This window comes from Artibeus jamaicensis, unplaced genomic scaffold, assembly GCF_021234435.1.
Source record: "Artibeus jamaicensis isolate MK-2021 breed Jamaican fruit bat unplaced genomic scaffold, CSHL_Jam_final contig_797, whole genome shotgun sequence".
NCBI lineage: Eukaryota > Metazoa > Chordata > Mammalia > Chiroptera > Phyllostomidae > Artibeus > Artibeus jamaicensis.
The window spans coordinates 506,123-523,087 of NW_026521977.1; the positions used below are offsets into that span (position 1 = coordinate 506,123).

The 16,965-nt window shown below is 40.5% G+C and overlaps 1 protein-coding gene across 3 annotated transcripts in view; it reads right to left on the reverse strand.

Annotated features, from left to right (window-relative positions):
* Positions 1–16,965, reverse strand: part of STK33 (serine/threonine kinase 33) — a 142,089-nt gene that overhangs the window by 31,455 nt on the left and 93,669 nt on the right. For all 3 annotated transcript variants that reach the window (XM_053672957.1, XM_053672956.1, XM_053672955.1), the window contains 3 exons: positions 13,275–13,363; positions 11,462–11,546; positions 2,976–3,051 (listed from right to left, as the gene is read on the reverse strand). In XM_053672957.1, coding sequence (XP_053528932.1) covers positions 2,976–3,051; positions 11,462–11,546; positions 13,275–13,363 — 250 coding nt within the window. The remainder of the gene's footprint in view (positions 1–2,975; positions 3,052–11,461; positions 11,547–13,274; positions 13,364–16,965) is intronic.

The following is a 16,965-nucleotide window of genomic DNA, read 5'->3' on the forward strand; positions in this document are numbered from 1 at the left end:
TGTGGGGGCGGGGTCAGAGAGAGAGCAATGGCGCTTGCTCCGCTCTCTCTTGGATTTCAGTCCCTTCTGCCACTTTCCACAAGCAAATTGGGCCCTTCTGGTGCTGGTTCCCAGGTGGGTGGGCTTGTTTATGTTCTAGGACCTGTGGGTATCTCCATTAAATTCTCCTGTGAGGCTGGGAGTCTCTCCCAGAACCTTTTCAACTGGTGCTTTTAGGCTTTATTTCCAGGCACTGGAGCCCTGGGTTGCACTGTCCATCTTGCTGCCCGTTTTTGCCTAGTTTATCTGCGCTCGAATGTGTGAGTGTGACTGCAGTCAGCCCTGTGCCACCTGCACTCCCGGATCGGGCAGCCACCGCCTTTTCCTGCTGCCAACCTCCGTCCCTCTCCACCGACTCTGTCCCTCTTACTGGTCTGGTTGAATGGTTGTTGGACTTCTGTACAGTTCAATTTTCTGTCTGTTCTGGTTGTGTTTTTGTTTCTAAATCTTTGTTGTCCTTAATTTTGGTTGTGTGAGGAGGCACATTATTTCCACATACGCTTCCGTCTTGGCCGGAAGTTCTACTGATTTTTTAGCTATACCTTTAAGTTCTTTAAAAATCTTTCCCACAAACATTTTTTAATAAGTCTACATTTAATAAATATTTTGAATCAAAATGATGATGATGATTTTCCTAGGGGAAAAAGCGTGTTTTTGTCCTACTAGTTTATCAAACTAGGCTGGACAATGTAACTTTTTATTTACCAATAGGTCCTTCTTTGGTATGAGATGGGTATTTACCAAATTGCTCTGCAAACTTTTCAACTTCTCTAGCTCCTTCTGACCCTCCTTTCTCTGATCTTACTTACCTCACCACTATTCACTTTTAAAATGCAACTTTTAAAAAGCCAGAAAAAAAAGGTCTTATGGACAATGACTATCTATTGTAACAAGTACGAGCCAGCAAAAGACCAGCTCACCGAGTCTGTTAATCACCAGCAACCACACATTCGCCAATTTCTCTGCTCTGCCTGCCTAGCAGGCAACTATAGCTTAAGGGCTACTTTTTAAAATTCCACTTTTTTTCTGTCCTTTGCAATTCTACTTACACAAGAATGTATCTGATGGCTGGTTAATCAGCAGCATGTGAAATTTTATGACAACAATTTTCTGCACTTCCAGAAAAGTAAATCCAAGACATGAAAAATGCCTCTTAACGCTTTCCTGTTGTTTTCTGCTGCATCCACAGGAGTCAAAATAGCAGAGGACACACCCATAAAGAGTACTTATGTTAATTTCACCTTGAGAAAGTATGTTAACATTGTCCAATTAAGTAGAAATAAATCAGAAGTTACTGATAAACAAGAAAGTAACCCCCCTGGAGGAGTTAATATGCTTGTACCCTCACTGAAGGAAATTACCCAAGATCACTGGGCTCAGGCAGATTAATGAACAGGCACCGATTAGCAAAGTGAGAGTCTACTGTAAGGGAAAAAAGATGTTGCTTGTGATGATATGCAGTGATGCTCTGAAGCAGAAAAATTAAAATGGTGTTGTCAAGAAAGAGGAAAAAATTGAACATATTAATACACTATCGCTTTCCTTAATATCAAATTCAAAACTAAGAAGGCAGCAAACACATGAATTATGTAATATTAGGTTGCACATATATTTGTGTTGTCTAGAAAGACTTAAGAGTATAAAGCACTATGTTAAAATGGTTATATTTTTAATTAAAGACTAAGGCTCAGAATTTTTACGATATGATTCTAACTAACACAAAACAATGATCAAAACTGCGTGACAACATTTATACTTCATGTAATATGAGCAGGCAATGCATGCTGACCACCTGAGTTACAGCTATAATCCCATCATCCAATTTCCACGGCCTGTGTATTCCACCCCACAAAACTACGTAAGTGTAACTGTTGTAATGTCAATATTTAGAAATGATCTGGAAGAGGAAGTACACGGTGAAATCTTCAGTATGGCCATACAACTAATGTTGCATCAACATAAAAATGTTCATATTCATCAAGAGGCAGAACAATGGTCCCTGACTTTTCAGAACACCTCTTACAAAATTCACTTTAATTCAATTGACAAACAGACATTGAGCACATACATGCCTACTATTGTACCAGATGCCAGAGATGCAAAGATGAAGATGTCTGTCCCTCATGGAACTTAGAGCAAGGAAAATAGATACAATACTCATAATACAATAATTATAGCACAGCATTATAATCTAGTTTTTAAAAGTGCTATGAGAACACAGAGAAGTGAACAATTAATTCTACCGAATTTACACACATGCTAACCTTCCTGGTTAAATATTCTTACTATTTTGCTCTTCTTTCAATGTTACTATTTTGCATACATTTCTGTATGTTTCCTTAAGTCCTATGGGAAAGTACGCATAACAAACATAGTAACTCTGCTGAAGCAGAATAGGAATTTGCAAAATACAAGGTGTTACTGTCTGACCTAGGTACATCCAGGGGAAAGATTAGCACAGAAGAAAGAACATTCTAGGCAGAAGGAACTGCATGAGCAAAGACCCAGAGGCATGGGATACGGGACCCTGGGCTGAAGCCCTGCCTGGCTAGTGCGCACTCATCACACCTGCCTGTACACAGGACAGCCCTCTACCTGACAGGCTCTTATGATCTCTTGAGAAAATACAAAGAAGCAAAGAAGCTTGGTTTGTAGCAAAGGATCAGGGAAGTTTCACAGCAGGTTTTTCACTATGTTCACTTCATCCAGTACATTGTTACAGGTTAATAAAAAGTGAAGCTGAAAGTTAAGAATTTATGATATTAAAAAATACCTAATGTAAGTACCTGACAACTAATGAGAGAGCTTTCGGACTGACCTCCTGATTGTTTTTTCAGTCACTGTTTAAAAACTCTATTGTTTACTTTTAACTGAAAATCGACACGATCATGATAGAAAACATGCATTTGAAATTGCGCATTCAGCGAGCTACTCACAAAATGTACATGATGACCCCTATGCTCCAGATGTCGCACTGCTGGCTGTAGTCATGGGCATTGATGACCTCAGGGGCTGCCAAACAAGCAGAAATAAAATAGTATTAATAATAGAATGCACGACTTTTAAATGCTTAAACACAAAGCATGAAAAATGTGCTGATGTGCTGTAATCTATTCCCCCACAGGGAAAACGAGAACCGACGGCGGATGTTAAATGAATAATGTACAGGCCCTAACAACTGATGTCACTGCCCCTCACTCCTGTCACTCAGCTTCCAAGGAAGGACGGCACAAACTGTGTGACTGAATGCACGACTACTCTCCGTTCCTGTGGAACTACTGAGAAATGATATTGCAAAGATTGTGTACTTACAGTAGAAGACAACATATCTCAGTTCTTTTCCAAAAACAGAATTAAAAACAGGACTTGACTGGTTATAATTTAAAGTAAGCCCAATATGTAGAAATCTGGATTCACAGGAAAACTAAGGTTTATGGTTATAAAGCGCTGTGGTAAGATAATGACATTATGGCACTCCTCCGACAGAACATGAATTGTTTTCCACGCTTTCTAAACGAAAACCCACACAAAGACGAGCCCCCTGCGACGTAACTGGATCGGCCAATGGGCGCAGTGCTCCCACCTCTCCCACCCCGGGCTTCCTGCTTTACAACATGTTCATCACAACAGTGTTCCTTGAAACAATCTTTTCAAAGTAGAACTATTTTTTTAACTTTAAGGTAGCACATACTTTTTAATGATTAAATTTTTTATAATGCTGGCTTTTAAGAAAGTCACATATATTTTGGAAATAAGTCTATTATATCTCTACAGCAAGGAATCAAATATCTTTAAGGAGAAAGGAATAACAGAACAGTTGTAAATATAAAAATAAAACACACGCACAGATTTCATCAGAACTCAAACACTGACAAAGCACTTTTGTACAGACCACGGCCCTTACGCAGTGACGTCGAGGACCTTGTGAGACCAGTGTGTAGGCATCCGACTCACTTTGCCAGTGAGGAGACTGAGGTTCAGATAGGTTAAGTGACTTGCCTAAAGTTACAAAAGTGCTTTTATTTTTTAAAGATTTTATCTATTTACTTTTAGAGAGAGGTGAAGGGAGGGAGAGAAACATCCATGTGAGAGAGACGTCAACTGGTTGCATCTGGTCCACTCCCTGATCGAGGGCCAAACCCACAGCCCAGTGCGCTCTGTCAAAGGGGCTGAACTGCTCACCTTTTTTTTTTAGATTTTATTTATATATTTATTTATGCTTAGAGGGGAAGGGAAGGAGACAGGGAGAGAAATATCAATGTATGGTTGCCTCTCACACGTCCCCTGCTGGGAACTGGCCTGCAACCCAGGCATGTGCTCTGACTGGGAATGAAACCGCGATCCTCTAGTTTGCAGGCCCGCACTCAATCCACTGAGCTACACCAGCCAGTGCTGAACTGCCTACCTTTCACTTTGCTGGACAATGCTTCAGCCAACCGAGCCACATGGGTCAGGGCAAAAGTGATTTTATTTTAGAAAACAGTTTTAATCTCCTTCACCTACACACACACACACACACACACACACGCACCCCTTTTATAACTACTAAAAGCAAATGGAATTTCGTTTCCTCTTTGTATTGTTAAAGGAGCTAAAAAGCAACAAAAAAGTTAAAAAGTAAATGGGAGAATGAATACTCTACTGTAGATAATCTATAAACTGAGTAATTCATCTCCAAGTCATTGAAAATTAACTGATCAATAGTTTCTTTTAAGCAGCTGCTTGTTTTCTTTAACTCTACTTACTCTTCAAATATGGAATCATTAAAGTTCGAGTTGCTTGCTGGCCACACGTCTATGACAAGGGCAAATTCTGGGATTATATTCCATGAAGAACCTCCACAGAGGTACGACATGGACACACTGCAGGGGCCCAGGTCCCGTCCCTCACTCTTTGAGAGTCACCTTAACTATCAGAGGCATTTCCACTGCACTGTCATCCCAGCTCTCAGAGGGAGGCCGAGGCTGGGATAACCGTGCCAAGAAGCCATTTAGAAAGTCAGCAAAGCTCTACGAACCATCTGTCTTCTCTCTTGTTCTCTCACTTGTTATCAGTGTAGACAACTAATAAGCACGCATAAAACTCAGGGTGCTTGGCTATATTTTCCCCATATAACTACAGACCAGATGTCTTTTGCCAACAGAAGGATATGAACGGAATCTAAAGTAGCCTTTTCCCAAATAAGATAAAACAATTTTGAAACCTTATGCATCAAGTAGGCCAAAAAAAACCCAAAACAAAAACCAATGGACTCAGTATAATCCTCAGAAGGAAGGAAGGAAGGAAAAAAAGGAGGAAAGAAGGAAAGAAGGAAGGAAGGAAGGAAGGAAGGAAGGAAGGGAGGGAGGGAGGGAGGGAGGGAGGGAGGGAGGGAGGGAGGGAGGGAGGGAGGGAAAGGAAGGAAGGAAAAGAAAGAAAGAAAGAAAGAAGGAAGGAAGGAAGGAAGGAAGGAAGGAAGGAAGGAAGGAAGGAAGGAAGGAAGGAAGGAAGGAAGGAAGAACAAACTACTAATATGTCTAAAATCATTTCATGGAACAGAAGAAAACAGACAGGAAACTCCGTACTGCATAATTCAATGCATATAAAGCTCCACACAAACACCGCGGAGCTATGGAGACAGAAACCATGCGTGGTTGCTGGGGCCTGCATGGGGACTGACTGAGAGGGGCACAAAGACGCTGCCTGGAGTGACAGAGAAGTTCTGTATCTCCACTGGGGTGGGGATTATAAAAGTATATGCATTTCTCAAAACTCGTAGAATTTTACACTTAATATTTGTGCATTTTATTGTATGTCAATTATATTTCAGTAAAGTAGGTTTTTAAAATAAATCTACTAGAAGTACAAAAAGAATTTCTCAAAGTCCTATCTTGATGAGAGAATTTTAAAAAATGTTCCCTCTGTCCTGGCTGGTATAGCTCAGTGGATTGAGCGCGGGCCTGCGAACCAAACAACTGTGGTTCAATTCCCAGTCAGGGCACATGCCTGGGTTGCAGGCCAGTTCCCAGCAGGGAATGCACGAGAGGCAACCATACACTGATGTTTCTCTCCCTCTTTCCTTTCCTTCCCTTCCCCTCTAAGGATAAATAAATTTAAAAATCTTAAAAAATTTTTCTCTCTTAGACATCAAAAGCAGCAGCCAGAAAAATTAAATTAACAATATGGAAAGTTTAAGTCACAAAGGTATTACATTTGATTTTATAAACACAAACACGGAAAAATTTTTATGCTCAGCTAACCAGGAATATACATACTTCAAATACCCAATGCAACATTTATGGAAATAAATCATGTGTTCAATCATAAAGAAAATTCCTAAAAGCTGGTAATGCTTTTAAGTCACAATTGCCTACTAACATGAAGAAAACCAAAACCCAAAAAGGCTAGGAACACTAACACACATTCACGTGAATGGCAAATACATCATACAACCTAGAAAATTCTGAAAGCACTTCTAAATAAATCTTGAACTAAAGAGGAAGACTAAAACCAAAGTTACAGGCTAGTAAGAAAGTCTATGTAATTTGGACACTGTATAAAGCAAAAGAAATGGTAAAAGAATTACTCAGGGGAAAATATAGAACCTCAAATGCATTTACTAGAAAATGAGAAGACTGAAAATAAACATTTAGCCTAGAAAGTTAAAAAATAAACCAAAAGAATGTAGAGAAAATGAATTCAAAGATTAAAGCTGAAATTAATAAGAAAGCAAACTATGTAACATTAGAGTTGAGCCAGTTCTCTAAAATCCCAATAAACTGGACTTCCGCCAAGATGGAGGTATAGGTGGATGTGCCGTGCCTTCTCACACAACCAAGTTTAGGGACAACTAAATATTAGCATCAGAAAACACAACCAGAACACGGAAAATTGAACTTTTCGGAAGTCTGTTAACAACAAATTCTTCAGCCCGACCGGTAAGGGGCGAAACTGGCGTCTGGTGAGGGGTTGCACAGGAGGACTCAGTCGGACCCGGGCGCGGAATCCAGACGCACGAATCCAGACACGCGGGTTCCAAACGCAGGATTGGACCTAGTGAGCGACCGAGCAACCCACCGGGTGAGCGACTGCAGAGGAGACAGTGGGGAGGCGGTGCTGCGTGTTGACTGCAGTTGCCTATTTGCGTGCGAGCGGACAGGCGAGGGAGTGGGCGGTTGGACCGGCTGCGGTGATAGAGGGCGCCGCCATTTCCCTGCTCTGACCACGCCCCCACATACAGCGTCACAACCCAGCGACCTGGGAGTCCAAGCCGCCACTTCTCACACTTAAAGGGCCAGAACAGACCAAAAATGTCGCAGGAAGACCTCAAAGCCCCAGAGATAAATCTAAGCGACGAAGAAATAGCAAAACTCTCAGACGCACAGTTTAAAACACTGGTCATCAGGATCCTCACAGATCTGGTTGATTATAGCCACAAATTAGAGAAACATATGAAGGCTAAACTAATGGAAATGAATGGAATTCCACAGGAAACCCATAGCGATGAAAAGGAAACTGGGACTCAAATCAATGGAGTGGACCAGAAGAAAGCAAATAATGGCCAAACAGAAAAGAGTCAAGAAGCAAGAATTCAAAGAAATGAGGAGAGTCTTAGGAACCTCCAGGACATCTTTAAACGCTCCAATATCCGAATTATAGGGGTACCAGAAGGGGGAAAGGCACAGCCACCAGTGGAAAACTTATTTGAACAAATAATAAAAGAAAATTTCCCCAATCTGGCAAAGGAAATAGACTTCCAAGAAATCCAAGAAGCTCAGAGAGTACCAAAAAAGTTGGACTCAAGAAGAAACACACCAAGGCACATCATAATTACATTAGCCAAAATTAAAATGAAGGAGAGAATCCTAGAAGCAGCAAGAGCTAAGGGGACAATCACCTACAAAGGAGTCCCCATCAGACTGTCAGCAGATTTCTCAAAAGAGACCTTACAGGCAAGAAGGGGCTGGAAAGAAATATTCCAAGTCATGAAATCTAAAGACCTACAACCAAGATTGCTCTATCCAGCAAAACTTTCATTTAGAATGGAAGGACAGATAAGGTGCTTCTCAGATAAGATCAAATTCAAGGAGTTCATCATCACCAAGCCCTTATTATATGAAATGTTAAAGGGACTTATCTAAGAAAAAGAAGTTAAAGAAACATGAACAGTGAAAGAACAATAAGCTCACAGTTATTAACAACCACACCTAAAACGAAAGCAAACTAAAAGGACAGCTAGATCAGGAGTGGAAACATAGAAATGAAGATCTCAAGGAGGATTAGCAACAGGGGAGTGGGAGGAGGAGATGGGGGGAGAAGGTACAGAAAATAAGTAGCATAGACAGTAGATAGAAAATAGATGGGGGGGGGCAAGAATAGCATGGGAAATATAGAATCTAAAGGAATTGAGACACATGGACATAAACTAAAGGGGGGTAATGGTGGGGATGGGGGGGCAGGGTGGAGGGGAATGAAGGGGGGAATAGAACAACTGTAACAGCATAATCAATTTTAAAAAATAAATAAAAATAAAATAAAAATAAAAATAAAAAAAATAAAATCCCAATAAACTGGCCCAACCACTAACAAATCTGATCAAGAAAAAAAAGATTAATATATTAACAGAGCTAATGTTGAGCACCAAGTACCAGGTACTGTGCTAATCACTGTACATACATTTTCTCATTTAATTTGCACGTCAACCTGGTACGACGGTATTATTACCATCCTAAATAAGTCCTCTCCCCTTCCCCGTTTATTTTTCTCCCTTCACACTTCTCTCTGATATACCAGATATTTTACTTCTCCATCTTGTTTGGTATTTTCACCAACACGATGTTTTGTTCACTATTCCAGTCCCAATATCTGGCCCAGTATCTGACACAAAGACCCTCAAAAGTATTTTAATAAATGAGTGACAAAATCCCTGTTCTATGACATAGAAACTGTGACAAAAGCAGCTGTTTGCCTGCAGCTTAGCAGGCAGTGAGGACAGAGCTGAAATCCCGAGTCAGCCAGGCGGTGTCGGAGGCTGTAGCACTGACATAACGTCAAACTGCCTTCTCAAAAAATGTTAGGGGTCAGCAGGAGGATAGAACCACAAATACGCAGGGGAATGTGAAAATTATGTGACTATATTTGCATATTTATGTCAATAAAATGTAAAATTGCAATGTAATAATTTTCTTAAAAAAGTATAAAAAGGATTCAAAAAGATGTGAAAAACCTGAATAACCTAGAATAAATTGAAAATACAATAGAAACTGTATTCCCCAAAGAGTACCAGGACCAAAATATTTTAAGGGCAAACTTCATCAAACTAATGAATAAATAATTTCTACTTCTTAAATGGTTCATGAGCATATAAAGAGTGAAAGTGTTTTATATTTTTAAATGAGGCCAGGATAATCCTAACAGCAAAAAAGACAACGGAATACTACTCAGTCATAAAAAAGAAGAAACTTTTACCCTTTGCAACAGCATGGATGGAGCTGGAGAACATTACGCTAAGTGAAATAAACCAGTCAGAGAAAGGCAAGAACCATATGACTTCACTTGTATGTGGAATCTAATGAATAAACTGAACTAACAAGCAAAATAGAGACAGACTCACAGATAGAGAGCAGGTGACAGCTGAGTGGGGGAGAGTGGGGGTTGGAGGAACGGAGCAAAAAAGAACAAGGACTCATGGTCACAGACAAGTGCATTGACTGCAGGTGGGGAGGGTGTGGGTAGAGGTGGAATAGGGTATAAGGGGGATAAATGGTAATGGGAAAAAATACAATAAAAATTATCAAAATACACAAAATAAAATAAATGAGGCTAGCATAACACTAACATCACAATAGACAAGGGCAGCACCAAAGAAAGCAAGCTACACCCATTGCTCCTCAATAAAGTGGTGACAGACTGAATACAGCATATAGTAAACCAAGTGCAAGGATGGTTCAACATTTTAAAAAGCCATTAATGTCATTACTTCATTAATAAATTTAAAATACAGGATTATCTCAATAGGTACAGACTTGAATAGGTGTGTCATCTGAGCAGACATATAAATAACGAATAAGGACAGGAAAAGATGCTCAACATCACACTGGTCACTAGGGTAATACAAATTAAAAGCACACTGAGATACTACTTCATACCCACTAGAATGGCTGCAGTTTAAAAAGGCAATACCAAGTGTCAGCCGGGATGTGAAGAAACTGAAACCCTCATACGTTGCTAGTAGAAAGGTTAAATGTTACAGCCATTTTGGAAAATCATTTGGCAGTTGCTTAAAGATTTAAACATAAATAGTATATGAGCCAGTAATTTCACTCCTAGGTAGCGACACAAAGAAAATAAAACCATATATATTGTCCTGGCTGGTGTGGCTCATGGAATTGAGCACTGGCCATAGACCGATAGGTCGCCAGTTTGATTCGCAGTCAGGGCACACGCCTGGGTTGCAGGCCAGGTCCCCGCACTGGGAGCATGCAAGAGGCAACTGATCTATGCTTCTCTAGCACATGTTTCTCGCCCTCTCTTTCTCCCTTCTTTCCCCTCTCTCTAAAAAAATAAGTAGAATCTTTTAAAAAAGAAAATAACCATATGGCCATATAAAAACTCGCACATGAATGTTCACAACAGCATTATTCATAACAGCCCAAACTGGAAATAGTCCCCACGTCCACCAGCCAATGAGTGGACAAACTGCGGCACATCCACGCGATGGCCCACTGCGCAGCGACACAAAGGTGCGACTGCGGACACACTCTACACCAGGGATACGCCTCAAAAATGACGCCGAGGGAAAGAAACCAGGCATAATAGGCTACATGTTGTGCAGCTCCATTTCCGGGGAATGTTCAGAAAACGCAAATCTAGACAGACAAGATGATGAGTGGTTACCCGGGACTGGGATGGGCTGAGTACAAACAGGCATGAGGCAACTCTGGGGGGTCGGACTTTTCTAGAACTGGGCTGTGGTGAGGTGGTACAACTCTGTGACGGCAGGGGAACTCACTGAATGGCACAGCTTTTACGGCATTTAAATTACAGCTTAGTAAAGCTGCTAAAAGCACATTTAGAAAAACGGGAAATTGTTCTTTTACAAATTAATCAGTATTCTTCATGAAAAACTATTTGATGACAATGAAACTGAATAAAGAACAAAAGAAGGAAAAGACATGATTTTAGCATGAATTAACAAAAACAATAATTAAGCTGGGGGTGTGATTCCTTAAGAGAAGTAAACAATTTTAAGAAGAGCCCAGAAAAACAATAAACACTACAATTTTTTGAGTGAGAAAAACACTAAAACAACTGAAATTATTTGACCTTAAAAGAAAAAGTAGCTTGCTCAGGGCCACGAAGTCCTGATGGCAAAGGAAAATTGGTCACATCGCTTGCTCTACGTTTTAATACCGAATAAACCACTCCGGGCCCACTAACTTACCCATGTAAATGGGCGTCCCACAGGTGGTCTGCAGCATGGCCTCACTCCTACCGTGCTTCTTCACCGCTAAGCCAAAATCAGTCACCTGCAGGAAGAAACTCAGTCACCCTTTTCCTGCCCCAGAGTTCCCTCATTCTGAAGGCAGGATTTCATCATTGCATTTAACTCAAGGAACTGGGGGGATGGAGGGGCTTCACTTGTATTACTAATAAGGACCTTGCTTTTCCTCCCCACCCTCCCCTCACGGTGAAGAAGAAACTTGGTAAAGAAAAGCTTGGCTTCTCAAATCTTGAGAAAACACCCAGGATGTTGATTGCTCATTCCTTCTAATTAAATTCACCAGTTCAACATGGGAAGTGGCATCTTGTGAGAAGGCATTTAATTTTTTTCAAGTAAAAGTTTATTTTTAAGTTCTTTCACTGTAAAATACATTCTGGCCTTACTATGTTTATTATCTACTTTTCTGACACTCAAGCTATGTTCGGTTTAAAGCACAGTTACAAGTGTAAATCGCTGTCCTTTTCAGCACTCAAAGAAACTCCCCCTTTCTGTAATTATTTTTAAAACGCTGGTGAACACTACCTTTTCTTTATTATTCCCTTTGTTTTCTGGAGTGCACTAGTTAAAACAATGACCACACTATTAAAAACTCTAAGAAGCAACAGGAAAAACACAGTGCGACTGCAAACACAGAGTCCTGCGGCTGCAGTCTCTCTGCTCAGTTCTAAACCTTGGTCATTAAACATTCGGTTGTTAAATATTCAGTATGTGCCCTTGGTCTTGTCTCCCAAGTTGGAACAGCCTTGGGCTGAAAGCAGAAAAACAGGCACATTTATTGGTCACACAACCAAAGACAGGCTGTCAATCCATAGACACTGAATGCAAAGTTTCTTAGGGAGTAAGAAAAAGTTCCTGTCAACGTGTGGTATCATTCTTCTTGTAACCAGATTAATCCATTTCCCCAGGAGTTTTCGCAATTTTCCCACTTGAAGTTCCAGAACACTGTCCTTCTCCACAGAAAATCTATACGGGTATCAAATAAACAAAAGGTTTCACGATCCAATTCTGTTTTTTGGACAGAATGTATTCCTTTATTCACCGAATATTAACTGAGTGCATACTATGTGTCAGGCATTACTCCAAGTACAAACAGTGAATGAGACAGACATGATTCTTGCCTGCACGGAGTTTACAATGGAAATGTTCAAGAACATTCACTCAAGTGAAACAACCATGCTGTTAAGCCGACTTGTACCACAGGGATTTACCATCCGCGGCAGAGCGAGCTACCCACAGACACATTATTCCTAAGTTAACGCCTTCGTATGTTTCGAGAGCAGGCACTAGTAAAGTGCTAAGTAATAAATAATGTATCCTATCATTTATTTGACATTAAGGAACACTTAATTTGAATAAAATCTTCAAGAATAAATACTTGGCACATTAATTTTGCTTAGGATATAAATATTAATACCCAGGAAAATTTTCAGTGAGAAATACAGACTTTGGCATTTAGTATCAAAGGCATAATTTTGAAATTAATTAGAATTCAGAGCATCTGTTTGCTTGCTATTAACTAATGATTTAGAACTATCCAAATGAATATGTACTTAAAAAAATTCAACTTCACCACTTAACTTGCAAAATTATTGTCAGTTACAACCTCTTGTGAGTTTTTTATTGTTTTAGCACAAGTCACTTATTTTCTGGCTGCTCAAAGCTTCTACAACATATTTAAAAAGAGGATGTACTTTGCTACTTTACTATCAAACTGTTTATGGGTGAATATTTACCACCATTTCTAATATCTTACCTTTATGTTTAAGTTCATTTCATTGTTAGCATCAATAAAGCTGCTTTTAACCATTATGTTTTCCAGTTTTAGATCTCTATGTACTATATCTACCAAGAAAATAAACAACAAAGCAAATGAGATGAATAATGGAAAAATAATTAGAGGGGACACAAATACAACAAATTAATATATTTGACTTACTGTCTACCACTGAAATACTTGAGGCGTGCCCAGCATAACTCTGCCCTGTTCCATTTCCTTCTACTATTCAGGTCCCTTTCTCCACATTTCTAAGCTTAAGGAGCCAGTTCTCCTTGACTCCCTCGTCTCTCCCGGTTCCCATGCTTCCCGACCTGGTTGCTGCTCCTCCTGACGAATGGCCTGAGTGTGGATGAGGATCCTGTCCAAGGTCAGGGTTCCCAGGAGGAGGGAGACAACTGTGTTTGTGGCTTGTATCAGCTACAAGCCCAGTGATGTTTCTTATATCTGTACACCTTCAAATAGAGAACCACTTCTTTCCTTCTTTGCATATGTTTTCCTGATATAAACATTTAACATACTGCAACTTGACTAAACTACACTTACTTCAGTATATTTTTCTGTAACATCACCACACTACTCTTCATGTGTTAAAATAAAAAACAAACAAAAGAACCCTTGAGACACAAAATCTCCAGGTGCACATGTTAGACCTCAGGTAGGGTTTTTATGTGCAGGCAGACAATGTACTAAGCACTTCCTTTGCCAATAACTGATTTGGTTCATAGCCATAGCAATCATTTCTCTAGGCTTAAAAGGTTATATTCTACAATGGCTAGAAAAATGTAGTTGAATAAGCCCTGGACTGGCAGTTACACCTAACCATTTATAGTCCCCTTACACAGTGCCCAGCCTATATTTGGGGGACTTTTATTGTCTTTATTGCTCCACTTATCTCTTCTTACATAAACACCACATAATGTTAATTAATGTATCTTTACCATACATTTTGATTCTCAGCAGGGCAAGTGTCCTTGCTGCCTCCTTTTTCACTGGTTTCTTTGCTATTCTAACCCATTCCAGAATAATTGTATCAAATTCCATGAAAAATCCTGGTAAGATTTTTGTTTTGAATTAGACTACATTTGGACCTTAATGGGGGGAAATTGACTTCAGCACAGCATTAAGCCTTGGGCTTCCTGCCCTTGCAGAGGCTGTTGCCATCTGCCGGGAAAGCCCCCTTCTCCACCCGAATCTGTCCTCCACTCCCGCCTGCCTCCTCTGTGAAGTCTCTGCCTTGCCACATCGGATGGAGCCCTTACACGCCTATGCTCCACTTCACCTGTCTCTCTACTAGAGGAATTACCATGTTGAACTACAATTTGTTTCTATACTCAGTCCCCCCCAGCTTGAATTTCCTGAGGGGAGGGGCCTTGTCTGTGAATCTCCGTTATCCCAGGTCTGACTGCAGTGCAGTGGATGTTCAGGCAGTGCCTGCTGAAGGAAGCCCTGGGTTCCGGAACCCGCTCTGCCTCACCTACCCATGCCGCTCCACCTCTCTAGAACAAGGTTGTTTTCTCATCTATAAAATGAAACGTTTCTCAAATCACAGGTAGGCCAACTAACCGTGAAAAAAAGGAGGGAAGCATGAGGAAAAGCAGCAGTAACTCCAAAGAACACTAAAACAATTAGAATAACAGAATGATTTTTGAATGTGGACTCTGAAGTAGTGAAGCTGTTCTGCATGGTACTATAATGGTAGATACATGCCATTATAGACTGGTCAAAACCCACAGAGTGTACAGAGTGATCCCAATGTCAAGTATGGAGTTTGGACGGGAATGATGTATCAGCGTAGGTTCCTCAATGACAAAAATGTCCCACTGTGCTGGGGGGTGTTGTTAATGGGGGAGGCTGCGCATGTACTGGCAGGGGTACAGGGATCCCCCACTTTTCAAAAGTTCACTTTATACCACTTCGCTTTTATATAAAAAAAAACCCTAAACTAGTACCTGATTTTGCTACCAAAGAAATCCCAAAAGGATTTTTGCTTTTACAAAAAAATGTGAAAAACAAAAATCGAGTTCAACACTTGTTTTGAGTGAGCCTTTATAGAGGCAGCCCACACCCAAGCAGCGTGCAGTGTGAGTGGCACCACCTAGCTCCTTTCCAGGGAACTACACGCAACATCTCGGCCTCTAGCTGCCATGGCTTTGAACTGTGTCTCTGAGCATCTGTGCTTTATCTTGATTTATTTTGGGCATTCATTAGCAAGATGTGTCTTAAGGTATCAGAAAAGCCTAAGAGAGCTCATGAGTCCTGTAAAACTAGACATAATTAAGCACTGTGATCGTAGTGATTGAAATAAAGATTATGCATGCACTGAATGTGCCTGTGTCCACTATTTGCACTATTTACACACAGAGATAAACAATCTTGAAAGCTGACAAAGTTACTATTGGTTCTGCTAGTTGCTAAGTGCTGTCTTCCTAGCTGATATCCACTAATGGATAAAATGGGAAGTCTACTGCTTGAGCAGACTGATGGCGTACAAAACATGGCGTTTGTTTATCATGTCTTCCCTGTTTTCACTACGTTAATGTTATTTGGTATTAGATATCTGGTAGGTTATTTTGGGGTCTGGGAACACTCAAGAACTTTTCCACATAAATGAAAGGTGATTTTTTGCTTTATGCCATGTCAAATTATAAAAGGTATCATAAGAACGTCTGTTCTACTTTCAGAGAGTGGGGAAATTTGTATGAGAAATCTGTGTAACTTCTGGTCAATTTTGCCATGAGCCTAAAACAGCTCTAAAAAACTAAAAAAAAATTCTGAAAGCCCTGACCGGTGTGACTCGGTTGGGCATTGTCCCACAAAGCCAAAGGTCACAGATTCAATCCCCTGTCAGGGCACATGCCTGGGTTGTAGGTTCAGTTCCTGGATTGGGCGAGAGGTAACTGATCGATGTTTCTCTCTCACACAAATGCTTCTCTCCCTTTCTTCCTCCCCCCTTCCTTTCTCTCTAAAAATAAATAAATAAAATATTTTGAAAAAGACAGAAAACTTTACTTGAACAATAATTTTAAGAATACATGAAAACAATATTTTGAAAATATTTCAAGAATATACAATTTTAAAATTATTAATGAGGTCTGTCCGGAAAAAGTCCAGCCATGGTTAATACAATGAGAATGGTTTGCATGACACTGATGTAACCTGGCAGCCAGGAGAGTGGACTGCAGTGAGCACGCATGATCAATGACGACGTCACTGGACTAGTCGGTGGGGGCAGTAGACACTGTTGAGTGAGCATGTGTGCTGTGTGGCCATCGCATTCGAAATGACTGAGTGAGTAGAGGAAAGAATCTGCATCAAACTGTATGTGAAACTTAAACATTCCTCCACAAAAACTATGTGGATGATTCAGAAGGTCACAGATATGGGCAACTAGTGATTGGCAGCTTCATCACAACAATGCGCCCACTCATCATGTCTCATGCAGTTTTTTGTGAAACGTCAAATGACTCAGCCCCCCTACAGCCAAGATTGGGCACCTTGAGACTTCTGGCTTTTCCAAAAACTAAAATGACCTTTGAAAGGGATGAGATTTCAGACTGCTGGTGAGATTCAGGACAACACAACAGGGCAGCTGATGGAGATTGGAAGGACTGTGTGAGGTCCCGAGGTGCCTACTTTGCAGGGGACTGAGGCAGCATTGTCCTATGTA